At 45.3% G+C, this 27,890-nt stretch overlaps 1 protein-coding gene across 3 annotated transcripts in view; it reads right to left on the bottom strand.

The window, feature by feature from the left end:
• ASTN2 (astrotactin 2) overlaps positions 1-27,890 on the bottom strand; it is an 897,588-nt gene that overhangs the window by 556,354 nt on the left and 313,344 nt on the right. For 2 of the 3 annotated variants that reach the window (XM_082470412.1, XM_082470411.1), the window contains exon 5: positions 23,178-23,285. In XM_082470412.1, coding sequence (XP_082326538.1) covers positions 23,178-23,285 — 108 coding nt within the window. Of the gene's footprint in view, positions 1-8,449; positions 16,489-23,177; positions 23,286-27,890 lie in introns of those variants that run through there. The other variant, XM_082470413.1, reaches the window with a different exon arrangement.

Here is a 27,890-nt window from a genome sequence, read left to right as displayed (position 1 = left end):
ATGGAATCTACACTCAAGCCCCAAGCCATGCCCTTGGGTGCCCATGGATGCTGATACCTTCAGAGCAATGGTGATGGTGTGTGTCTGACTACGTGTTTGCGTGCGTGCTCCCACGCCCACAAATGCTCTTCCAGCACACTGTATAGAAACACAGAAGACGTATTTCTTTAAAATTAACTTCATAAAGGATATTTATATGTAGTGAATGTGATACTATTCATATTTCTCTTACATAACAGATTAATTAGGTTTGGAGACAAGACTGGAAACTTAATCCATATTCATAATCTTATCAATTTGCAGGAAGACTATGCAACTTTTTGAGGGGCCAGCCTTGGCTCCAAACTGCCACTTTTACTATTGCCATAGCTCAGGCACACCAGGGTAGAGGTTAGACAGAATGCTGTGTGCAGCCTTAGAAGCTAACCAACCCTGGCGTATTCTCTTACTTCAAGTGCATTCTACATAAGTACACTTCTTATGAAATAGCCTTGGAACCCAACCACCTTAGTTTGCACAGACTTTTATTATATACTTGCTATGTCAGGCATAATTCTAATTCAAATATATCGCATGGTAGAGTGCCAACTAGGGCTATTCTTAGAAATAACCACACTATATAACCTCGCCACCCTTAAGGTACATTTTTTTCAGGTTAAAGAACCATTTAGGGCTCATCTGGGCATCTCAATAGTATGGTAATGTTTTTGACCCACTAGGAGGTAAGTCAACTTTTGTGGGCTAGCCTGGAAACTTTGCCGCTGTTGATGTATTTGTTTTGTATGAGAAAGCACGCTCTGCATACCAAAAGATCTTACAAACAAATTGCTGGCCACCCAGTGGGCTCCTAGGTTGAGCTCCTAGGGGTTGTAGCAAAAACTTACGAGGGGTGCACCACAAGAGCTGTATAAAGGCGGCACAGGCTGAGAGCTAGAAATAGTGTGCTAAGTGACCCTAACAAGCTCTCCTATCCACTGGGGCTGCTCCAACAGATTTCTCATTCGGATACATGAAAGCAGCTGAAAGGATTGTTTTCCCGAGAGCTTTTTGCCTGCCCTGAGCGTGCCAAGGGACTTTGCTGTTTCTAATTATCTCCCTTTATGTTCAGGCCGGGACTTGTTAATACAATAAACCCACGTTTCCAGGACACGCTCACAACGCAGAAACATCTCAGGATGTTTTACAAGCAGAAGATCATGTTAAATCAAATCAAATACCAATTAAAGATTAACAGCGGTATTGGAGAGCTGTTATCACGGTCCAGCCAGGGCCGCTGGGACGGCCGGTGTTTCCTCCAACCTGCTGTGGTCCAGCTCTTGTCCAGATTGCTGTTTTGGGGTCTGCTGGGCAAAACAGTCTTTGCCTGAGTCCCAAGGTATATCAACACTGGAAAGATGTTAAAGATCATTCTCAGCTGAGCCTTGTTGTTAAAGATGGGGAAACTGGGGTCTAGAGAGAAGGGGTGACCCAGCTTCAGTCAGCATCAAGAATCGAAGCTCCTTGAGATGTTCCCAAGAACCCCCCTTGTTGGCATAGGGCCCCATCTGGCTGCTTTCCAACACCTATGAACATTTTCTCTGATTTCCACCTGTAGTGGCTGAACTGTAGCTCCCAAAAGATATGTCCATCTGGAACCTCAGAATGTGATCTTATTTAGAAAAAAAAAAAAAAAGTGTTTTCAGATGTATTTAAGTTGAGCATCTTAAGATGACATCATCCTAGATGTAGGATGGGCCCTACATACAATGACTAGGGGCCTTTTAAGACAAAGACAAAGGGAGGTTTGAGACATTCAGAGGAGAAGGCCATGTGAAGATGGAGGCAGAGATTGGAATGATGCAGCCACAGGATAAGAAATGCCAAGGATTGTCATTAGCCACCAGAGGCTAGGAGAGAGGCAAGGAATGAATTCTCTCTCAGAGCTTCCAGAAGAAGTTCATTCGGACAACATCTTGATCTTGGACTTCTGGCCTTGAGAACTGTTAAGAGAATGCATTTCTGTTGCTTTAAGCCACCCAGTTTGAGGTGACTTGTTACGACAGCCACAGGAAACTAATATTGGCCTCCTCCTGGAATGTCCTTCCTCACCTCTTCCATGCAGTGAGGACCTCCTTTTCTTTTAAGTTTGAGTGTTGCTGCCAGCCTATGTGTGAGCCTTCCTGACTGTACCTCCAATTAGAATAGATCCCAACTTCCTTGGTATCCCTAAGTGCATATACCCATAAAGTTCATCTCAGCATCTTTAACTTGTTATTTTAGTCATTTGTCCTTCCCTCCTACCAAATTCTGGGGCATAGAGAGGATGGGCTACATCTGATTCAGTTTTGGGCCCCAGAACTAATTACACTCAAACAAGTACTTAGGAAATTCCTATAGAATTAAGGTACGCATAAATGAATGACTCAATCTGTGTTCTCTCCCTTCCTTTCCAATTATAGAAACCCATACCTATTGCATCTCCAGGCCCATCTACTAACCCTTCCTCCTCCCCTACCTGAAGTCTATTAAAAATAAACTTAGAGAATTTCAGGACCAGGCATGAGACAGTATAATGTCAAAGATACAAGCATCAGCTTTGGGGTCAACCTGGTGTACACCTTGATTCCATCACTTTTTAGTAAGTAACTTAACCTCTCTGGACTTCAGAGCCCTCATCTTTGAAATGTAAGTAGAAGATTACATGGGTTAATGCAATTAATCTGGACAGTAAGTCCTTTCAGACAATAACATCATCACTCCCATTGTACAGATTAAGACCTTGAATCCAAGAGAAGTGAATGGTTCAGGGTGGCACCGTCAGTAAGTGACAGTGCATGACTTGAACTTCAGACTAGCATTCAAGTCCATGCTCTTGAACAACATATTATACAGAATCCCAGGCTCTCTACCACCCCAACAAGAACACCTAATCCATGTGCTGAGTGACAAAGAATATTCTATTGTTTCCCAGAATGAAGCTTCTCCAAAATAGCACATATCCTTGAATTTATCTCGTTCAGTCTTCAGGCTCCTTGGGAGGCCTCTAAATTCGTATCTAATACAGTCTTCCGAGTCTCAGCTGGTTTGAGACACTGTGAATCGTAATGCAGGGAGTATGAAAACAAATGCCTTCTGCCCAAACCATTATCTTTCAATTACAGATCACTCTCCCCATTTGGAAGCGCTTCCCTTTGGATACAGGCATCTTGCAGTCTGGTGCTAGTTAGAACTGGGAAGAAATAAAGAGAAGGGACACGGGGAGAGAAGGAGATGGGGGGACATCGAGGGGAAGGAAAAAGACAATGCAATCATCAATTTGAACAGATGCTTAGAGCTCATCTTGTTCAAGGCCCTTGTAGCACAGTTCCAGGGGCCCAGTTCCCCTGAGTCTACGGGCTGGAACCCAGGAACTGAAGGTGGCTGCTGGAGTTGTAGAATATGTTGGCACAGACACAGTGCAACTCATTATTTTTTTAGACAGTGGATGAAACCAAGGTAGAGAGAAGTTAAGTGGCTTCTCCAACCAGTCAGCAAGGTAACAGTAGAACCAGGATCTTTGACTTCTAACTGCTGTTCCGTAGTAGACAGGAAGTTAGATATCCAAAAAAAACAAAAAACAAAAAAAAACTGGAGGTACAGACCAAGGGAATTTTGCAAGGAAGACAAAACAGCCTTAAGGCTTTTGAGGAGAAAAGAGAGGAAGAAGGATTAGAGAGATGGAAGTAAGGCAAGAAGACATCTACAAAGGAGAAGAAGAGGGACGAGGAACATGAAGATGGGGCAGAGAAAGTGTGAGAAAACAGGGAAAGCCAAAGACAATATACTGCAGGAAAAATTCAAACACAGGGAGATGGCAGAAATAAAAACATGGGGTAAGATAACTGTTCCATCACTGTCTGATGAAGATGCTCTAACACTTCCCCGTGCTTGCATCCACCAAGTCCTCGCTCCTTACCCAGGTCCCCAGCCTTCTGTGACTGAGCTTGGCTGATCTCTCCCACCCACCCCCAACCCCCAGCCCAGCTTTCTGCCTCCAGGACTGCCTTCCGCCTTGATTGCCCTTCTCCTCCATTCCATTCCTAGATATTGCTAGGTTCATTTCACCTAATCTTTAAGCTCTCCTTTCCTTCAGGAAATTCTCCTCCCCACTCTTCCTGTTAACTACCTTCCATTCCAGACAGGACTGGAAGGCTCTCCTCTGTGTTCCTGTAACACCCCATAAACCTCCATCGTATTATTTATCGCAATGGACTTTACATCTCTGTTTTCATGTTACCCTGCTTCCTCCAGTAGGCTAAATTTCCCAGGGCCAGGAACTAGGTTTGATCCATCCTATATCTCCAGCACCTACCACAGGGTAAAGCACGAATTACGCAGAACGCAGGACTGGTGAATGCCTGACTGATGAATGCACGATCGCACAAAGGGTTCCTGCTCTCAGAGTGAAAAATTATTTCTAAAACCACTGGGAGGCGCTCTTGGGTAACTCCAGCAATGGACCCTGGGCGAGGAGACAAGAGTAGAATTTCTTTCTACCAAACATCTCTGCGAAACAGAGAAGGAAAGAAGAGTAATTCAAACCTGGAGAAATCCTTTCAGACTTCACCAGGTGAGGCTGAGAATGGAACAGAGCCTGCCCTGGTGGATTAAAGACTAAAATGAAAGTCAGAAGCACAGGACTCTAGTCTGTGGAACTGGTTAGCTCTGCGGCTTGGGGAATCACCCATCGTGGAAGGGCAACAGCTCACTCCATTCACACCAAGCCCGGGCGAGGCCGCTATTATCACCAGCCCCCACCTGCCAGGAAGAACAGGATGAATGAGCAATAAAGCCTTCTGATCTGTCAGGAAGAAACGACCTTAACAATATAGGGGATGAGCGTATCTGGGATTCTTCTTCTAACTGGGAACATTTATTGCATACCTACCACCTCAAACATGATTTCAGACACTAGCAATATGGGTGTGAGCAAGTCACCGCCCCTGGTCTCCACTCAGGAGGGGAGTAGAGATATACAGGACTAACCATGATTTTAAAGAAGAGGCAAGGACTCGATGATAAGAGAGATATAGGTAACATGCCACGGGGACATTTTGTCTGGAGGGATCAGGGCGAGCTTCAGAAAGGTGTTGACATTTATTCCAGCCAGACCTAGAAGGACAGTCCGGCTTTATTAGAGTGGGGTTGACAATGCACTCTAGGCTGATCGAACCACAGCAGCAAACACTAGCAGGTGAAGATGTACGGGGTGTGCTTGTGGGTGTTTGGGCAGAAGATGGAATGGAATTTCAGGCTAGACAGGCAGGTTTGGCTGAAATTAACAACAGGTCATAGCAGTCAGGACAGTGGAAGTAGCAATGGCGAGTGGGAATGGCTGCAGCCATAGGGACAGAACGATGGAGCAGAATGCCGAGGGTGACGTTAAGGGCTGTGCACGCGATGCCTCACTGAGCCCTACGTATGTATATACGCACACATGCAGAAGTATATCTGTCTGTCAATATGTTGCTTTTTATTTCCATTTCATAGGTGAAGAACATGAAACACAGAGGGGTTAAGTAACACATCCAAAGTAAGGAAACAGTGAAGCCAGGATCTACACTCAGGACTGTCCATCTCCAAAGGTAATGCTTTCCAATGCTCTGCTACACCTCACCCAACGTCAGGCTAAAACGTGGAGAATTTATTACGAAGGCCAAGAGGGAGCTGTTAAAAGTGTATGAGGGAATGCACGACCTAACAAATGTTTTCAGAAGATGACTCTGGTGTCACACGTACCCCATCAGCTTTGGGTGATTCCTACTTTCTTACTCCTCATGAAGCCCCTTCTGGGGTGAGCAGGGGTGGACATGGTCCATTTGTAGCAGTCCCCAAGTGTCCCAGAGGAGCCCTGGATGGGCCCAGCCCCTCTGACAAACGCTCCAGCCTCCCACAGCCCCGGGGAGTGATTTTTTCAGAGCAGCATCGGCGCCTCTGCCCAGCAGCCTGTGATCCAAGGCTGGCAGCCCAGGCTGGGGTTTTTAATTAGCTGAGAGAGGGAAGAGTCAAGCCCTCTAGGACGGAAAGAAAGAGAGACACCAAGAAGGCTCATAAATCCAGAACCAAGGATCCATCGGCTGGAGTCTGGCAGGGGGCAGGGAGGAGGGGGAGGGACAGACTGACTGGCTACCTCTTTAGCTTTTTCACAGTCTCCCTTGCTTTCTGGTCCAGATACTACAGAGAAGATGGGAATCTGTGCCACCTTTTACACAGGAATCCCTGGGATGCACCTTTTTTCTAGTGTGGCTGTATGACCAGAAGCCAGGGAACCTCATTTCTAGTTCCTGAGTTGCTGTGCAGTTTTGAGACCAAAATCACAACACAAAAGCTTGCAGGTCTTGGAGTGAGACATGAGCTTAAATCTCTATTCTGTGATCCTTACTTAAAATGTGACTTGAGCAAATTGCTTTTTCGCTCTGTGCCTCAGTTTCCCCATCTACAAAATCAGAAGACCTTGTACTGAAAGGATTAAATGAGAACACAGGTAGAGTGCTTGGCCTGTAATGGATGCTCAATAAATAACAGCTATTTTTAAATTTATTTCCCTCCCTCTTGGCCTTAGTTTCCCCATCTGTAAAATGCAAAGTTGTGCCACATAACTTATAAGGGCTTTTCTAGCACTGATTTCATCTGGGCATTTTTATCTGGACACAAGAAGAGTTAACCAAATCCGGGTGGGAGGGAGCTTACTTAGGGAGGAGATTGAAAATTTACTCTTTGCAGGGGTCCAGAGGCAGGGCGGGGGCTGAGGTAGGGTGGAAATCTTGAAAGATGCATATTTCACACCAGTGTACCGAGACAATTCTGAGAGTCGCAACTATTGGCGGCCTCAAAAGTGAGTGAGCTCCCCATCTCTGGAGAATGCAGGCAAAAGCTGGCCAACAGTCTGGAGCTGATGTTCTGAAAGAACTTTCAACATTGGATGGGGGGGGGCAGAGTATTTCCTTTAAGGTCCTCACCAGCACTGAAAATATCATGGCATAATGCTTAGAGGTGTACTAACTGATTGTATTGTTTCTCAGTTAACTCTCATAACCCAGTGGGGTAGGGAGTATACACCTCCACCTTCAGATAGGAAACTCAAGATGCAGAGAGTGAAGTCACTTGCTCAAGGTTGCACCCAGACAGAAGGAGGCAGAGCAAGGCCAGGAGCTCTGGTGAACCTAACTCCCAAGCCCCTCTCTTTTTGTTACGCAGCCGGATTCCCATCTCTGATTCTACACCTGGTGGCAGCCCCAGCCTGGCTAATATTGATTGCAGCTGTCCCTTCCTTCTTCCCCAGCCCCTGTCTCTGTCCCCCGACTGCTCCCTCATATGTATTTACGCTGGGCTGCCTAGTAACAAACGGCTCGTTACCATGCAGAAGGCGACAGTCGGGCGATTAGTGAAATTTGTTACCCATGCGTCTCCGAACAAAATTAAATTAAAAGTGCTGCTTCGCTGTCAAGATAAGGGCCAAGCTCCTGAGATAATTTTTCACTCTCAAACACTCAATTACCCAGTGAGGCTGGATCAGATACAATCAAAGGGGAAAAAAAGAAGAAAAAGAAAGAAAAAACTTAGAGGCAGGACCTCCAGGAACAGATGTAAGAGTTGTTACCACTCTCTCTGGTCAGGGATTTTAAAGAGGATGTTGCCATGGTGATGGGGCTGGACCACATGAGGGAGGTAGTGGGTGTGGCCTGTGACTACATCCTGTAATAAAGGAGATGCTCTCCATCCCCACCATCCCTGTCTTAGGCCAGATGGTACCATTTTTCACCTGAATTATTGCAACAGCCTCCTACCTGCTCTCTCTCACCCCATTCTTGTCCCCTTCTATCCCAGTTTCTACAAAAGCTAGAGTGACCTTTCTACCACACAAGTCAGAAAACATCACTTCTTTGTTGAAATCCTTTGATGGCTTCTCATTGTCATCATGATAAAGTCCAAATCGCTCAGCCAATGTCACCTCTAGCTCTCTGCTCTTCAAAGTTTACATTTCAATGAAACGAAGTAGACATATCCTTCCTTCCCTTCCTTTTTTTCTTCCTTCTTTTTCAACAGGAATAATTTTGAGGCCCTACAGTATGCCAGGCGTTTTGCTCAATTTCACTCTATTCTCAGTCCCCTCTGTATGCAGTAGTCTTCTCTGACCTTCTTCCCTTCAACACCACCACCCTGCTCTTCAGAACTCAGCCTAGATATTTCCCATGCCAGCATCCCTAGTCTGATCCCACCAAGCTGGTCAGGTGCTCTTCTTTTGTGCCAGCACAGAAATCACCACCAGCCTCTATCACAGCCCTTTTCACACTCTATTGTAATTGCCCATTTGATTCTTGCCCTTACCAGACTGTGTGACCCACAGGGCAAAGACCGTGCCTCACTTGTCTCTGTATTCCCAGGGCCTACACAGCAGGCTTCCAGTACAAGTCTTGTGAACTGAAATTACCTTGGACTTAAATGGTGGAACGCCTGCTGGAGACCTCTTCTGGAATGGGAGGAGTCTCTCTTCTCCTTGTTTCTAGTTTCTCCAACAGAAAGAAAATTATTTCGTTAGATGTGTGTTTCAAGATTTTCCTTTTCTGAAGAGCTATCCTTTATTTTTGGACCCTGTGTATCCCAACTCCTCACTCTAAACCGCCTCAGCCATCAGCACGTGGCTAATACTACATTTTCTTACATTTGCTAAAAACAAAACAAAAGGTATACTTCAATTAGAACCACAGAATTGCAGAGCCAAGAGGACATCCTAGAATTATAATCTATTTGATTATAGAGAGATAATAGAGAGAAACGGAAGCCACTGAATTTGATGGATCTGGTATCGCTCTACCAGGCTGAACATGCCTTGAGCACATGGGCCACCAGTCTTACTCTTCTTTGGTGTGGTTCCCTAAGGCAGCGATTCTCAACCACGGCTGCACCTGGAGAGCTTTTATAAAAACTCAGAAATGCTCAGGCTCTACCCCAAACTTTTAAATAAAACTCTGGGTTGAAGTCCAAAGGTAGGTATTTGTGTTTTAAACCCAAACATGTTTCCTATGCACATAGGGTTGGGAACCATGTTAAAGGGGAAAGTAACTTTACTCAAAACATCATTCAAGGACAGAGTACAAGGAGATCATTCTCATGGTCCAGGACGCTTTCCACCTGGACACTTAGTTTTGACTTCTTCATCTTCTTTCTTTTATTTATTTTTTTTCCATTAGGTAAAGATGAAATGCATTCATGCCTCCAGAGATCCCAAGACCAGACACACAAGGGTTTGAATGAATAATGAAAGAGGGATAGGCAACATTTTTCAAGATTCTGAATCAATTTAAAGATAGAATAGACCTTTGAGATCATCTGACCTAGCTACTGAGACACACTAACCTAGGGTATAAAGGGAAGTGGGCAGATTTATCCATCACCTACCATCTGCCAGGAACTGTGCTGACTGCTTTACTTGTATTATTCCATTTCAACCTCAAAACCACTTTTAGAAGAAGAAGGAACTACAAGTATGTATTACAGAGGAAAGCAGGAGCCAGTGGGTTAAAGTGATCTTCCCAACATCACTCTGCTAGGACTCACAACCACCTTTGGTTTGTTTGTTTTTTTTTTTAGTATTTATTTATTTACAGTAAGTTCCCTACATACGCATACAAGATCAATTCCGAGAGCACGTTCGTAAGTCCAAGTTGTTCGTTAAGTCCAACAAAGTTAGCCCAGGTAGCCATCTAACACAGTCGGCTATACAGTACTGTACTGCAATAGGTTTATAATACTTTTCACACAAATAATACATAAAAAGCAAACAAACACACAAAATAAAACATGTTTAATTTTACAGTACAGTGCCTTGAAAAGTACAGTAGTACACTGCAACAGCTGGCATCCAGGGGCTGGCATTGAGTGAAGAGGCAAGAAGAGTTACTGACTGGAGGAGGGAGAGGAGGTGGGAGATGGTAGAGCTGAAGGATCGTCAGCAACAGGAGACGGAGGGCAATCTGCAATTTCACTCATGCCTGACGCTGATGGAATGCACGTTCGAATCTTTGAAAGTTTTCAACTTGAAGGTTCGTATATAGGGGACTTACTGTATTTATTTATTTGGCTGCACTGGGTCTCAGTTGCGGCACGTGGGATCTTCGATGCGGCATGCAGGATCTTTTTTAGTTGCGGCATGCGGGATCTTATAGCTGCAGCATATGGGATCTAGGGATCCCTGACCAGGGATTGAACCCAGGCACTCTGCATTGGGAGCTCGGAGTCTTAGCCCCTGGACCACCAGGGAAGTCCCTTCCACCACCTGTTTACTTCCAAAGACCATGAATCAAGCATTGCACACTGGTGCAATTACCTCCAGCAAATCCACTCACCTGAAATCCCTTTTGAGAACAGGCAGAGTATAACTGATAAAGAGAAGGATAAATAAATATACATATTGTGATTCACCCAAGTATATATTTTAAATGAATTGTTCTGTCTGTCCTCGGAAGTAAGCACTGTGGTTTGTGAATTCCGCCCTTCTTAAAAAATCATTCTCAACAATTATCTGGCTGCATAATGTTCCATCAAGTTGACGCATCATAATTCACTTAGCCATTTCCCTATTGTTGGTCATTCAGGCTCATTCTAATTTTTCAATATTACAGATTATGCTACAATGAGTATCTTCAGGTTTAGAGTGTCATGGAAAAAATATGGTCATAATATAATGTTGAGTAAAAAAAAGAAAGCAAGTGAAATGTGTGTGTTGATTACAGTTACAATGATGAGAAAAATATATATGTAAATGACGATGAGGAAAAATGAAATACGCTCTTTGGTCTAGAAGGTTCTTGTTTGTTTCTATTTTTCTATTTTCCTCTAGTAGTACTATTACATGATTTTACACTGGTGAAAAATGATAGAAACAATAAGCATGCCATCCCCAATGTTGTTGAAATATCTCAGTTCCCTGAGTATTCTCACCGTGGAGAGATGAGCTTGGGATAGTCAGTGGTCTTGACTTTTTCCACATACAGCAGCCAGAAGAGGAGCTTCTTAAAGGCTGGAATCACATCTTATTTTTTATTTCTGGCCATGCTGCATGGCCTGCAGGATCTTAGTTCCCCAACCAGGGATTGACCCGTGCCCTCGGCAGTGAAAGTGCAGAGTCTTAACCACTGGACTGTCAAGAAATTCCCTGGAACCATGTTTTATTAACCCCCGATTCCCAAAAAAGTCATACTGTTCCTGGAATGTACAATGTATGTCCAATGAATAAAAGCATAGAATTTCAGAGGTGGAAGAGGCCTCAGATGTAATTTATTCAAACACCACACCCCAACTGAATGGATGGAGAGCCAAAGAGGCTTTCCCAATGTTCCCCAGCATTTGAGTGCAAGAACCAGAGTTGACCGCACTTCTTCCAAAATCTACTCTAATTAAAAAAGGCAGATGGTTAGTAAATTTGCTCAACGGGAGCCATGAAGGAAGAGTCCTTTTCCAGTCTGACACAGAATAGGTTTGACTCAGTGAACTTTAGTTACAGATCTCCCCTGAATCCCTATGTCCCACAGCCCCTAAGCTGTTCTCATGACCAATGCCTCTGGGCTGTGGCATCTGCTTCCTCCCCATGGAGCACCAGGTGGTTTGACAGTACCTGTGATGCTGACAGAAGGACATTTTCAACCCAGAATCCATGACTGAGCCGAACAACCTGGAACTCTTCAGTTTCCAGTCTACACTCTCTCCTAGGAGAGTCGGTTCCTCCTGTGCCTTTTTTATCATTCAGTGGGGGGGGGGGGTCTGAATTCTAAAATGGCCCCCAAGATTCCCATGCCCTATATACCCTCTGTACACCCCCTCTTCTTGAATGTGGTTGGGTCTGTGAATATGATGGGATATCACTCTGTGATTAAATGATGTTATCTGAGAAAGGGGAAGGGTTTTCAGATAAAATTAAGGTCCAGAAGCATCTGACTTTGAGTTAATCATATAGAAGTTTACCCTGGATAGGTCTGGCCAAATCAAATGAGTCTTAAGAGAGACTGGGGCCTCGAAGAAAGACAGTCAAAGTGTAAGAGGTGCTCGCCAGCTGCCCTTGAGGAAGCCATGCTGTGAACTGCCATGGAGAGGGCTGTGAGAAGGGCCAGGGAGTAACCTATAAGAACTGGGAGTGGTCCTGGCTGACAGCAGCAACAGAGCAGGCATGTCAGTCATGCAGCTACAAGGAAATGAATTCTGCCAGCAACCACAAGTGCTTGGAAGAAGGCCCTGAGCCTCAGCTGAGATCAAAGCCCCAGCCGACTCCTTGATTTGAGACCTTGAACAGAGAGCTTGGCAATGACATAACTGGACTTTTCGATGACAGACATACTGTGAGATAATAAATGTATGTTGTTTGGAGCCGCTAAGTTTGTGGCCATTTGTGACGCAGAAACAGAAGAGTGAATGCACGGCCACGGAGTGCTGACATTCCCATTCCCCAGTCAGACCTCTCCTGGGCTCAGAGCTGGCTGGCAGTGTCTCCATCTGGATGGCCTACAGGCACCACAAAGGCAGCAGCTCTAGAGCTGAACTCACCCCTCCCCCTCCTGAAGGCCTGCTGCCCTTCCCTTCCCTGGCGCTGTGCTTCTCTCCAGCACCACCACCCCCCGCCAGAATCCAACGCTCATCTTCAGCAATGCTCACGGGTTCCCCTCCTCACAGCCAATCAATCACCAGCTCTAACTGTATTTGAACATATCCCTAGCAGACATCCTGTCCCATGCTCTCCCAGAGGGCCCCCCTACTACCTCAACAGCCTCCTAACTGGTCTGTCCCCCTCCAGCTCTTCCTCCACTGTGGAGAGAGTGATCTTCTTAAAACAGCACAGGGCGATGCAACTCTCTTCTTCAAAAACTGTCCTGCACTCCCCATTTCACATAGGTTCAAGTTCAAGCTCTCTCCTGCTCATGTGGAGATGTGTTTTCTTAGTACCCAGCCACCCCCCATTCATCCTTCAGATTTCAGCATTTCTGCTGGTTCCTCAAAGATGTCTTTCATGGGGTCTTGGCAACTTCAATAGGGTGACCCCATCTGAAAGGGCAAGTACTTGTGAGGCTAGAGCTCCTACATTTTCAAGAGAAAGCAGAAATCAAGATTTTTATCATATTTTTAAAATGTTGGATACAATAATTGTATCCAACACAGCATGCCTGTGGGGATGAATTTGGCCTCTGGGCCCCAGGTTTGCACCTTTTGCATATGGCCTGTCTCATAAGCGTACAGATGTGCAAATTCACGCACATCGCAAAGTTGTCACATAAGAAGCATTGCCTAGCTAAGCAATTTTGTTTTTCCAAATCATTCAGGTGTTGTCTCTTCACAAATTCCACTATTCCAACTCGTAGGCTGCCACGATCCCTTCACACAAAACTGCCTTTTTTTTAGGAAAAGATAAGATGGAAAGCATAGTGTGTTTTCATACACTGTTAGGTTAGAAAAGATATGCAGGGTTTGAAGTTGTGGGATAATCAGTGCAATTGCAATTTTAGATGTTACTTGGTTGAGTGTGCCAACATTCACAGCAGCATTACTCATAATAGCTCAAAGGTGGAAACAGCTCAAATGTCCAACAGCTGATGAATCAATAAACAATATGTGACACATCCATACAATGGAATAATATTTGGCAATGAAAATGAATGATGTGGCACAGGTAGATGCTCCAACATGGATGAACCTTGAAAATATAATGCTAAGTGAAAGCCAACCCCCAAAGATAGCACTGTATGATTCTATTTATATGAAAGGTATAGAATAAGCCAAGCTGTAAAAACAGAAAGGAGATTAGTGGTTTCCAGGGGGTGGAGGGAAGGGGAACTCAGGACTAACTGCTATTGGTACAGGGTTTCTTTTAGGGGAGACAAAAATGTTCTAAAATTAGATTGTGGTGATGGTTGCACAACCCTGTGAATATAGCAAAAACCATTGAATTGTATGGTATGCAAATGATATCTCAAAAAGTTGTTTAAAGAAAAAAAACAAAGATGTCTTTCATGACTCTCCCCATGATATGAGTTTCCCCCTGTATTTTCTTCAGTGGCACTTCTCACAGTCGGAGATGATATATTTCTTTACGTGTTTGTTTGTGAGACCCTCTCTCCCTCCCCATTTCTCCCTGGCAAAACTATATAAGATTCATGAGGTCAGTCCCATGACTGGTCTATTTGCCACTCTACACCTGATCCTTAGTCTCAACAGAATTAGATATTTAGTCAACATTAGTTGATTCAATGAATGAACAGGTGAATGAACTTGACAATCAAATTCTTTCCCGATCTGGGTCAATTCACCCTTCCCAGCCGTGTTCGGATTATCTTCCTTCATATACCTTGTATTCTAGTGACACAAGACTCTGCTGGATCATCGCCTAAATCCTATAAATTGGGATTCTCACGTCCATTTTTTAGAAAAGGAAATTGAAGCCTGGAAAGTAACTAAGAGTCAGGGCTACATGAGGTCATGAGTGCAAGCATCTCACAGGGCACTTGGCACACAGTTGGCAATCATGCCAGGTAGTTTCACCTCTTCATCTGGGAAAGAGTTTTGCAGGGTAGGAGAATCCTGGCCACCCCACAGGATTGTGAAGAAAAGCGATGACAGAGTGCTGATGCTTGGGTGGGAAGCAGAGAGTCACAGTCCCTCAGTGTAAAGAAAAGGGGTGGGGCTGAGGGAATCCTGCTGAGCCTAGTTGAAAAACAAGAAAGCGAGAGAGACTGATTATTCCTTCTCGCTAGTGTAAGCAACTAAAAACGACATGTTTGCTTTATTGCCTTTGGTCTCCCATTTGATTCCTGACAGCCCTCTCCCTCCCTTGGATGCTGGGCTGTCAGGTGCTGAGCTGGTTGGCATCGCTAAGGAGGAGGAGAAAGAACAATTTAAGCAGTATTTCAGGGACCATCACGAGCTTGGGGAGGGAGCTTTTGAAGTTGTTTGACTCTCTCACTGCATTCAAGGAACCCTTGTCTGCCAAGACCGCTTGATGTTTGCAGGTTGGGGACAGCTGGTCTGGGAGGGACCTTTAAGAGAGAAAAACAACAACAAAAAAACCAATGTCTATTTCTTCTGAGGTTTGAGGGAAGAGAGAGAAGAGAGACATCAGACAGGAGTTTTTGAGCCTATGACAATTTCTGAATACGCAATTTTCTCTTCACTGACGTCTCGTTAAATGGGGCCAAATGCAGGCGTAGATCAAAGCTAGGTTTCTGCATTTCACTGTTCCTTCAGTAAGAGAAATCCAAACTCCCAGTATCATTTCTTCATGAGAGAAACTAGAATCTCTCTATAAAGCCTGCAGGAGCTGCTGGAACATTCTGGAGGAAGGTATCTACCTACTACAAATAACAAATAGCTAATGACCAGGGCAAGAGTTATGATAAGAGGGAAGAAGTTAAAACCTGTAAGATTCTCCTAAGGGGCTGATGCTGGGGTATGGTGACAACAGATTTTGGAAACAACTGGAATGGGGTTCAAGACTCAATCCTGCAACTTACTGATTCTATGACCTTGGAGAAGTTACTCTGCCGTGTTTTAGTTTCATTCGTTTGCATACAGAGACAAGGACAGTAATAGATCACACAGGATGACTGGTGAATATGCAATAGATCTGGCACAAAAGTGGCAATAAATGGTTGCTCTAAGTTGTTATCCCTCTTAGAACTGGGAGTTGAGTTCCTGGCTTGGGAAAGGGGGATACACTCGGTGGGAGCCAATGCCAGAATAAGAACAGGGATGTACTGTTAGCTAATATGTCAAGGGAACTGTAGAGTGGTTTTTCTCAACTCTGGTTGAAAATTAGAACCTGAAAAGAATTTTATACCAGACCCCTTGGCCAGACATTCCCATATAATGGGTCTGAGATAAGTATTTGGAATTGGGTTTTTTTTTTTTTTTTTAAGTTTTCCAAGTGATTCTGCAGTTCAAAGAGGTCAGAGAACTGGCTAGCCTCTGACAGCCCCTCTTACCACACAGCTGAGGATACCTGATCCACTGTTGGCTCTGACCTGACCCAGATTCTATGACTCATCGTTCCTTCAAGCGGGTAACACCAGAGTCTCCAACCTCCTACGCAGGCCCTAAATATCCAGCCTCCCCAGGTGACCTTGTCTTCTGTTTCAGAAAAGAGATCCTCTGTCCAAAGCCTTGGACTTAGTAGTTTGCTTTGTCCCAGGCCTAGTGCACTGTCCTTTGGGAAAGATTCTGGATTGCTCTATTTCTAGAAAAAAGCCCTTGCACTCTGGTTTGTAGCTTAATTCTTACTTCTTACTGACTGTTCTTCTCAGTGGTGTGCTAGTAATTATTTAACAATGGGCTCTGAGGAGGAAAGGGAAGCCTCCATCGCATTGTTTGCCGATTTGCACGGTGTAAATACTTCTAGCATGGTTGCTTATAAGCTACTATTGTGACGTCACTCACAGCGGAGTTGGGAACGATGAACGAAACCAGCTCTCCCAACTCGTATGGGTTGGCACCAGTACAGCACTGGAAGATCTCTTTGTCATACGTTTTCCTCCCTGACCAAATACCAGGACCCCGGGAGGGTTGGTCCACATGGATGCTGCCTTTTCCCCTCTACACTGAACTAACTTCTCAGTGTCTGAGCTAGTTCTGACCATCCCTGTTCCCAGTCCTAGCTCCTCCAGAGCTGACGCTCTCTGAAGGGTTACAGAGTTTGCACCAGGACATTCTCAGGGATCTGATCAGGCTGTTGTACCAGCAAGACATGGGTACCTACCTCCTGTCTCGTTAGTATATATCTTATGCAGGTACTGTGGTACGCACTGCACATATATTATCTCAGTCATATAATGGTCTGACCAGATTTTGAAACCAAAGAGCTGAAGTCCAAATCTCAGCTCCCCTTACCTCATGGTAGTCTCAGGTAAGTGACCTAAGTCCCAGTTTCCTTAGTTGTAAAACAGAGGTAAAATAATCCCTTCCCACGGTATTATTTGGAATTCTATAAGATGGTGCATATAGAGAGCATTGACCAGTGCAGAGAGAGTTCAATAAATCAAACATGGTTTTGTCTTTTCTTTTCCTCTTTCTCCCTCCTTGTGTCTATAGTTTCCATCATGACTTCTCAGACTGGTACTGCTGAGAACTTAGAGGGCATCAAGTTGTACCTCATTGATTGACAGCTAGGAAACTGAGGTCTAGAGCCTTGCTCAGTCCTCATAACCAAAGAAGGGTACAACCAGGATTAGAACCCAAGTCTTAAGCCTTCCAGTAGTCTCATGACACTCTCTTGCTTGGCTCTCCCTCCCCCATCCCTGTCTCCCACCTTCCCTCGCAAGTTCACTCAGCACTCCCTCTCTCTGGCTTTCCACCCAGCCTAATCTGCCCCTGCTTTCCCTATGCCCATGTCCATCCCCTAGGATAACAGATGAACCCACCCCTGAAAGCTCTAAAGCTTTCACTTCTGGGGCTACCATTTAACCCTTTGTTTTAAGCACCAGTCATGCTGCCCTCAGTAGGAATCCCTTTTGGGTAGGGAGAGCAGGCCAGTTGGGCAGAAGAAGTTGAGAGAAATAAGGACCCTGGAGCCTTGCTTCTCTGCCCTAACCAAGCCCCCCATACCCACCCCACATCTGTCCCACGTCCCCTCCACAGCCTGGGCTTTGGGTCACTCTCTCCCGGTTTCTCTAGCTACAAAGGCTTAGAGGATGATTGAACACCAATCGATCTGTCTTCAGTGTTTACTCTTTTCTGAGTAGCAGGTCCTAGGGGTGTGCTCTGAAGTCTGGCAGAGGGTAGCCTGCAGATGTACCCGTGAAAGAGGCTGACCTCAGCAAGGGACAAGATGGCAAACATGAAAACCATATCACAATGTCCCCAAGAGGACAGGCCCACCACGTTTATGTTCTTACCTAAAATGCCTTGTTTTTTTTTTTTTTTTCCCTAGAAGCAAGACCAATTTGCAGACCAGCACATTGGAAAAAGGCTATGGAGTCGTGCCTGGACCAGACACTGATTTGCTGTACTTAACTGGTTACCACTTCGTGAACATTGATCACATGGCAGGCACGCTCCACTAAGCATGCCCTTTGCTTACATCCCCTCCTTTAATCCCTGCAACAAGCCTAAGGAAGGGTAGAAGGACTAACACTAGGCTTACCCTTCGTTACCCAGGGGAAACTGAGGCTCAGAGAAGGAAAGTGCCTTGCCCTACCTCATGCAGCTAGGAAACAGCAGAGCAAGGATTTGGACCCCTGGGTGCTGATTTCCAAACCTGTAATCAGCCTAGAAGGACTACTGTTTACCTACTGTTTTAGTCTGGAAATAATCTCAAATTTATGGAAAAGCTGTAAGGATAAGAAGAGTACAGAGAGGAGCCATGCATCCTTTGCCCAGATTCACCTATTGTTAACCTTTTGCCCCATTTGCTTTGTCATTTGAAGAGATGACACTTTAACCTTGGGAAGAATGCTTCCCTTCTCTGAGCCTTGTTTTTTTGTGTGTACATAAAATGGACAACTGGATGGATTATCTTTAGGGCTGAAAGAAACGCTGTGGCTTGATGAGAAATGCTGAATAAAGAATGGGATGGGTGCCCCAATGGTCAAGGCATGGTTCCTGCTTATTTCCCCAGCCCATCTGCCATTATTCCCGAAGCTATAGCCTTGGGCTCTACCTAGCTTCTGGGATCTCTCCCGTCCCCACCCTCAGAGCACCTTGTACCTCTGCCCTCATACATGGCAGGTACTGTTCTGTTGATGTTCACCTTTCGCCCCACTCCATCCCCATTTCCTGGAATCTCTGCTCCATCCAGGCATTCTCAGATTAAATTTCAGAACAGTCTCCTTCTCTCAATCCCCAAAGGCCTCCTTTTCTGCAGATATGGCTTGAACTTTCCCTCACCTGTCCACTTCCTCTAAAACATGATTAAACTGTGCGTGCGTGCGTGCGTGTGTGTGTGTGTGTGTGTGTGTGTGTGTGTGTGTGTTGGTGGGGGAGAATCAAAAGGAAAAAAAAAATTCACACATCCATACAAAGTGTTGCTTAAATTCAAGAGTTCTTATTACTACAGAAAATCTCAGCTTAAGAACTATCACATTGGGCTTCCCTGGTGGCGCAGTGGTTGAGAATCTGCCTGCTAATGCAGGGGACACGGGTTCGAGCCCTGGTCTGGGAAGATCCCACATGCCGCAGAGCAACTAGGCCGGTGAGCCACAACTACTGAGCCTACGTGTCTGGAGCCTGCGCTCCGCAACAAGAGAGGCCACGATAGTGAGAGGCCCGCACAACGCGATGAACAGTGGCCCCCGCTTGCCGCAACTAGAGAAAGCCCTCGCACAGAAACGAAGACCCAACACAGCCAAAAATAAATAAATTAATTAATTAAAAAAAAAAAAGAACTATCACAGCCAAACCAGGGGTCATTCATGCCCTGGTTCTCTTTGCTGGGGAACTAATCAGCAAAGATTAGAGGAAAGTGCATGGGATTGGGAATCAGATGACCTGAGTTTCTAGAGCTGGTTGAGCAACCAACAGAGGTCCAGAGAGTGAGAGAGACTCGCCCAAGGCCACACAGCCACCCGCACAGAGCTGGGCTGGGAGGTCGATGCTGGGTGCTTGTAATGCTGGACTCAGCAGCAGCTGCCCTGCTCTGTCTCCTGCTCAGCCCTGTGCCTGTGGCTGGACACGCCATCTGCAGTTCTCATCTGGACCTTCAGTTACACGTGAGCTTATCCTGATCAGCATCGCTTCTCTGCGTGAGCTGCATTCCCCCCGCAAGGAGGTTATAACCACCTTGAGGCTGGGGGCCCGGGCCCTGTTTCCCACACTGCCCAGCATCATTCCCTAAATGTAAGTTAGATTAAAATGAGCTTCAGACTTGATGACATGACATGTAAATATCCTTGTTTCACAGATAGGAAAACTGAGGCCCCAAGAGGGCACACGCTAGCCAAGGGTCTCTGAGTGCGTTGGTGGTGGTGGGACTACAGACTTCACTCCACATCTCCGGACTATGAGTCCAGAGTCTTCTGTTGTGTGCGGTGTCATCTCTAGTTAATAAAGGTGGAATTCTGCCAAGTGGGAACCTACCATATCCAGCTACCTCAACAGTTAGTTCTGTCAAATACCATCAGAACTGGCACAGCCCAAACAAATGATGGAGTAGATGGCTATTCACTTGACCAAACATAAAACTCTTTGCTTCACAAAAAACTCCTTTCAGCAGCAAGACCATGTGTGCCCTGAGATCAGATCCATTTCACAAAGCATTGTGAGATTTCACTCTTGCTTCCTGGATCGGTCCTAGAGGTGACCTGTACGATACGGATGGTTTAGGGTAGGGGTCAGCAAACTGTGAGCCACCGGTGAGATCTGGACCAGCATCTGCTTTTGGAAATAAAGTCTGATTAGGACACATTATGTTCATTCCTTTATGTGTTGTCTGTGTCAGCTTTCAAGGTAAGGTGGCAGAGTTGAGTAGTTCCAATCTTGACTGTAAGGTCTGCAAAGCTGAAAATGTTTACTAATTAACCATTTATAGAGAAAGGTTGCTGATTTCTGATTAGGGAAATCCCACCAGACGCACATGTCTCTCAGTCTCTGTTTCTCAGTCCCTTTGTCTTTCTTCCTCTCCACCCACTCACCATATTGATGACTACAGTTCTTTGCTTTGGGATGGGGTGCTACCTGGCCATAGCAGACACCTTTGAATAACAGTCCCATTTCCCTGACAAAGAACCTGAGGCTCAGGGAAGAAAGGGTTGATTTTCAGACTGTATCATAAATCTCTTTTCCAGTAGACCCTATTGCCAAAATTGAGATTTTAGCTGATTTACTTTGGGGTGCAGACTGTTTTCAAGGGAAGGGGAGTTTCAGGAGGAAAGAACAAAAATTTTTGAGCACCTTTGGGTGAGTCCCATAACCTTCCATCTCTAGACTTGCTAGCTCTGTGAGGTAGTTATCAATAGCTCGATTTTATACAGAGAGAAGTACCCAGAGGTGAAAAGCCCATCCATGGCCACACAAAGCAGATGAGGTGAAGTCAGAATTCACAGCCAGGACTGGCTGAATCCAATGCCACTTGTATTTCTCTCATGGGACAGGCTAAAGAGAGAGACCTAGAGAGGAGAAACCTGTGAGGTGTCTCTTTTCTCCTCCCACTCCATCTCCTCTCTCTACCATCAGCCTTGGGTGCACCCTCCTCTGCCAGAGAACCTCCCAGACTTGTTACATCCCTTCAAGTTGCACTTGCTCCAACCATGCTCGAAGAACCCAGGCAGAACTGGCTTTCAACATCAGTACTCAGGTCTTCCTCCAACTACCAGGCACATCCTTCCCTGGTGGCTTGAGGTGGAAGAATGGGTAGGCCTGAGGTCTTAGTTCTACTTACCAGGAGTGGAAAAGAGAAGAGGAAAGGAGAGGAGACCTTTTTTTTTTTTTTTCCAGTGACTGGGAATGGAGTGAGAGAAAACAAGAGGGGCCAGATGGAAAACCACCATTCACCCTGAGCGCTCGTAATAATCCAGACACTGGGCTAGAAATTTATTTCATTCATTAATTAATCCTTCATTTGTTCAAATACATGAACCTATAGTTGAACCAAAAATATGGACCTATCCCTGTGTTTGGTGCAGGGATGGAAAGCTGGATACAAGTGACAATGGATGTACCTATTTTCGTGAACTTCCAGTTTAGTGGAGGGTACAAACATTGCCCAGAGAACGTATTGGTAAATGTAAAATTCCAGGGGTGAAGTCTGCAGAGGGAACAGCACAGGAGCTGGTGTAGAATGAAACAAGGAAATCAGATGTAGGACGGCTCAGCTAAGACACGCCATTTAAATGGAGATGTCAGAGTGAGTAGGAGTGAGTCGGAGAGGTCAGGGGAAGTGCTCTGGGAGAGAATGTTCGTGAAGTTTCTGGTGGGACAGATGGGGAAGTGCTGGAGAAGAGAGCTGGGTAGCAGAGCAGACGGAGCCCTGGAGAGGTGTGCAGGGCCAGACCACACAGGGGATTGTAGGTGTGGCAAGAACTTCACATTCTCTCCCAAATGCAAAAGGACGGATTAAAGCTTCTAAGCAGAGAAGCAACATGATCCCTATTTACATTATTAAAATGATCACTCTGGCTGCAGGGTTGAAAATGGGTTCGAAACAGTAAGTGAGAATATTGAGAAGGTGATTGTAACAGTTTTTAAGCAAAGGATGCAGGGGACAGGCATTAGGATGGTGGCCGTGGAGAAAGGGAAAACTTGTTGCCGGGAGTTGTAGTTAAACGGGAGATGCTTTACGGTAGGTCCTTATTAGTTATCTATTGTATAGCACAGGGAACTCTACTCAATAATCTGTAATGGTCTATATGGGAAAAAATCTAAACAAGAGTGGATATACGTATTTGTATAACAGATTCACTTTGCTGTACACGTGAAACTAACACAACACTGTAAATCAATTATACCCCAATACAAACTTTTAAAAAATAAATTAATTAATTTTTAAAAAACTGATAAACAAAAAAAAAAAACAGGAGAAGCTCATGTTTCCATCAATCCCCACCATTACCCTGAGAGGGAGGTATTGCTACCCCATCTTAAACATGGGAATGTTAGGATTACTGCTTCTGTTCTGTGGATGAACAGTGACAGAGCCAAGTTTGGGCCCAGGTCATTGTCTAGCTTCGACTTCCAGGAAGCCCTCCCAGAGTCCTGTTTATTGGAACCAACTGGAGAACTCTCTGTCTGGTCTCTGTGTCAGGTAAATAGAATTTCCTGAGCAAACGCTAGTTTTATCCCGTAGACCCTGTGCATTTTACTGCTGTATGTTTCCTTTTGCACTTTGGTTGCTAAGAATCTCTGAGTTAAGCTGTCAGCTCCTTCTAAGAACTACACAACACAGCATGGCACGGATTACCGTGCATACATCTAAGCTGAATTTGAATTATTTTCCTTACTCCGATTTTCCTTTCAATCTGATTCTCTATTGTGATGGATTTTTTAAAAACTGCATAAACTTAAATCCTTTGAGGAATAGGGTAAGACAGAAAGCAAATAGAGACTGGGTATTCAGGGTATCAGACGCCAAGTTCAGTGTTAACTAGATAGGGACCAGGCTGAAGAAGATTTAGGGTTTGTTGTGGAGCACAAAAGCTGCTTCCCAGATTTTCCTCCAAACCCTGGTTCTGGAACCTTCTCAAGGACTCTGTTACCTTTGCTGCGGCGACGGCTTCGGTACTGCTCCGTGTAGAACGTCAACTGCGTTTCATCGTCTGCCTCTGAACCCGACGTCCCCTTGGTTCTCCCAAAGCTGATTCCCCCTGTGCAATAATCACAATCCATCAGTCATCACAGGCCTCCAGAAGCTTGTTAAATCCCTCATCCATCCCGAATATCAGCAACCCCATCCCCGGACTCCTTTCTGTAAATCCCAAGTGACCCAGGAGTTGGCATGATTTATAGAAGGCGTTCAGGCTCTGCCATGACTCGGACCTGGGTTCTAACCATGGCTTGGCAGCCTTGGGGCTGTGTGACCTTGAGGAGATGCCTCACCTTTCTGAGTCCTGGGTTCTTTCTTTCTAAAATAGGGGAAAAGCTGTTAACCTTGTGGGGTTGCTTTGAAGATTAAAGGAGATATGATACTTAAATACCTGGTCCAGGGTGGGTACCAGATAATTGATAGGTACGTTGTTGCTGAGAATGATGAACCTAACTCTGAGAAAACATTCCAGGTGACTTAATTTCACACACACATTTCAGTCAAGTGCTTCCTCTCTGCCAGGCCCAGAGCCAGACACAGGACAAGCAAAGATAGATACCACCCGGTCCTTGCCAGCCAGGGGATCACAAGCTAGTCAAGGGGACAAACGGGATCCTAAGGAGCCTTTAATCTAACCCATGGCCATGTTTCCCACACAATGAGACACTGGGAATATGGGAGAGAGCAATCCATCCCAACACGGAGGAGCCGGGAAGGGAGATTTTAGGTCAGGGCTGGAAGGATGGATGGGGGGCTTCAGTGGTAGAAAATGGAGTTGGGAGGAGAGGTAAGAGCTGAAGCATCCCTGGGGAGGGGGGGGGATGTGGGCAGGAGGAGGCACCAGAGCAGAGTGCTGACTGGGAAGGATCCGCTGGAGCCACCCAGGGGAAGTCCCCGAGTGCCACACTGAGGACTGGGGGCTTAATTTTGGATGTCACGGAAGGTTCTGAAGCAAGAGAATCAGTTCAGCAGCTGTGCATGCCAGGAAGGACATGACGGTGGCTCACAGACCTCAGAATGGGTGCCAGGGAGGGAGCACAGCCAGGAGTCTCAGGGATCACCAGGTAAGAGGAGATGGGGGTCTAGGTGAGGCCAGGGGTGGTGAGGATGGAGAGGAAGAGATGAGTGCAAGGGATGCTTCAGAGAGAAACTCAGAGGAACGTGGAGGGGGAAAAAGGCGATGCACTCATACGCTAGGAATGGTTGAGTACAAAACCGATAAAGGAAAAAAGGCTAGAAAGAAATATACCAAATTACTAATAATGGTTAATTCTTCAGGGAGAAATATGGGTAATTTTTATTTTCTCTGTGCTCTATTTATTTATTTATTTTTAGTCCAGGATGTGGAAAGAGAGGGCTTAAAGGACCGGTGAACTCTTTACCCTAGAGAGGAAATGGTGATGGGAGAGCCTCAGAGCATGTTGGGGTGGGAAACAAGAGGGAGTCTGGTTTAGGAAACTGTTTAGTGAATGGAGCTTCAGACACCTACATCAACAGACTACATCTGGGAGGAGACTCAAGGATCTGGTAAACATGGTTGTCCTGGATGGAGACGTAAGTGGCTGAAGGATGGCGCTGGAGGAAGACTACTTTTCCCTGTAAATGTTTTGTATCTTTTGGATCAGGCACTGTGCAAACCTATTACCTATCCCAAAAATTCCACCTGAAGAAAAGAAAAATATACGTTAGAGGAAAATGTTGTTCAATTTGTGAAAGGATTTACTTTGTCATTTCCTCTGGTGGGACATTTGAAATGATGTTCAGTACACAAAAATCCCACTCTTAGACATGCTTTCTATAACAGTTATTACACATTCATTCATTCCAGCAACACATGTAGCAATCTACTATGTATCTAGAAGATGTCTACACATTATTACATACAATCCTCATTGTGATATACTCGTAGGGAAGGTGTAATTAACAAACAAGACAATAATATAAAGACACACATAGGCAAAGTTACTTGCCAAAAGTCACACAACTGATGAGTAGGAGAGTTATGACTCAGGGCTACACTGTCCAGCTCCAAATTTGGGCTCTCCGGTATGTAAACTGCTTTCCCTGCAAACAACTCAAGAGAAAACCTTGGGGAAAGAAGACTGTCCTTTAAGCATCAAGGTGTCAAGTGCTGTGTTATGAGCTTTGCACACATCATCTCATTCCAAACTCATAGTCCTCATGGGAGGGAGGTATCATGATGCCAGCTTTACAGATGAAGCAACCAATGTTCAGAAAGGAAGGTGATTTGTGAACAATGAGTGAAGTCGGACTTGGCACCCAAGGGTGTCCGACGGCCAAGCTCAAATTTTTAACCGTTATGACACTGTTTCTCAGTTTAATGCTCTGTAAAATGGAAACAGTGAATACTTGTCCTCCTCCTTCCTGGAGACAGTATGTTGTAATGAATGGGAGAGGACAAGGGACAACAATACCTGATTAATGTCCCCAAATGTGTCTTCAGCCACTATCTGTCCCTGTCCCTTAGTGCTCATGTCCCCAATCCCCAGCAACTAAACGCTGGACCTGGAGACAGCAGGAGACTCCAGATTCTACCGGATGCAATTCCCCATTTACAGGCTCTCCTTTGAAATGGAGTTGGCAGACGCCCCATGGAGATTCTGGAAGCAGTGGAAGAGCAGAGGTCTTAGAGACCAGTAGGCTTTTAAAATTTCCATTAAAATATTTTACTGTTACAGAAAAAGGAAGGAAGAGAGGGAGGGAGGGAGGGAGGGAAGGAGGGAAGGAGGGAAGGAGGGACTTTTGTTCATCTACGCATAATTTTTGGCCAAGGGGAAAATGAAGGCATGTGATGAAATAGCTACCTTAAGTAAAGGAAGCATCTGTCATACTTCCTGCTGTGTTTGGGCAGCAGAGGAAAAGGGAGGGATCTGCCTGTCAGGGGTCTACTCCATGCCCTTTACTGCTACTGCAGTACTTTTAAACATTCCAGCTAAACCCTCCTTTCCTTCCTTCCTCTCCTCCTCTTTCTCATCTTCCTTCCTTTCCCAAACAAATGGCCTATTATGGTGAATGTGGAAGACAGAATTCAGACAGGAGTCTTTCCCTACTGGGACATTCTAGCTGTGGCAGGGGGTGAGGGGGAGTGGGGGATGGAAAAGTCACCAGGCAATTCGAATATAATAAGAAAAGCTAAGCCTTCCATAGCACTGTCCCTCTGCCAGGCATGGTTCTAAACCCTTTACTTGCATTGCCTCGTTTAATCCTTACAGTAACCCTAAGAAGTAGGTTAATACTTTCCTTCCCCTTTTAACGGATGAGGAAATGAAGGCACAAGGAAAGTCAGTAACCTGCCCGGGGTCACACAGCTCGTAAGCTATAAACCCACAGTTCAAATCCAGATGGTGGCTGCAGTCTATTCCCTTAGCCCCGAGGCTGATGGACAATAAAATATGAGTAAAGACTTCATTTAATGTCCACAGCCATCCTTGTAAGGAAGGCATTATGAACCTTGTTTCACAGATGAATAAGCTGTGCCTCAGAGAGAGGTGATGAGGGGTGCTGAGTGAGGGAGCTGGGATTGAAATCAGGTCTGCCTGCAAAGCCTGCCTCATGGCTACGATAACCAGGGAAAGTGTGTGTGTGTGTGTGTGTGCGTGTGCACGTGTGTGTGTGCGTGACAGCAGAGGTAGAGCGGTAGCAAAAGCTTGATGATCTTGACCTCTGAGGATTAGCAAGTCCGTCACTTGCCCCCAGCACCAGGGCACATTTTCCACTTTTCACCGCTCCTCCCTGGAACAGCCATCCTTGTAAGGAAGGCATTGTGAACCTTGTTTTACAGATGAATAAGCCATGCCTCAGAGAGAGGTGATAAGAGGTGCTGAGTGAGGGAGCTGGGATTGAAATCAGGTCTGCCTGCAAAGCCTGACTCATGGCTATGAAAACCTGGGAAAGTGTGTGTGCGTGCGTGTGCGTGCGTGCGTGTGTGTGTGTGTGTGAGAGAGAGCAGAGGTAGAGTGGTAGCAAAAGCTTGATGATCTTGACCTCTGAGGGTCAGCAGGTCTGTCACTCGTCCCCAGCACCAGGGCACATTTTCCACTCTTCACCGCTCCTCCCTGGAACCTCAGCAATTGTACTATTGATAGGAACTCTCATCACACTCAGCTAGATCGTAGTGATGCCTCCAGCATACCACATGTTCCCATACCCCAAGACCAAGGCCCTGGCTTCTCCAGGTCCCCCCTCCATTCCCACAACTCTGGCCCTCACGTCCCTCCTGTAAGTACCAAGGTACCACGTTCAGAGTTGAAACTGAGGCTCAGAGAGACTACCTCTACATCAACCCCAAAATATACTGCAAGCCACAGATGCAATTTTAAATGTCACTAGCCACATTAAAAAGGTAAAAAAATAAACAGATAAAATTAATTTTCAGAATATATTGGATTCAACCAATATGTTCAAAATATTATCATCTTAACTTGTAATTAACATACAATTATTATTACTGAAATATTTAATATATTTTTCACAAGTTTTCAAAATCCAGTGTATATTTTATGCTCACAGCACATCTCAGCACAGACTAGCCACATTTCAATTGCCTATCATATCAGAGAGCACAGTTCTGAAGGCACTTATATGACACGTTTCCTGAGGATAATTAAGGACCAGAATCTGGAGAGATGAATAAGCCATGGGCCCC

The sequence above is a fragment of the Balaenoptera physalus genome (genome assembly GCF_965194825.1).
Source record: "Balaenoptera physalus genome assembly, chromosome: 7".
NCBI classification, from domain to species: domain Eukaryota; kingdom Metazoa; phylum Chordata; class Mammalia; order Artiodactyla; family Balaenopteridae; genus Balaenoptera; species Balaenoptera physalus.
This window is presented reverse-complemented; position numbering and strand designations above follow the sequence as displayed.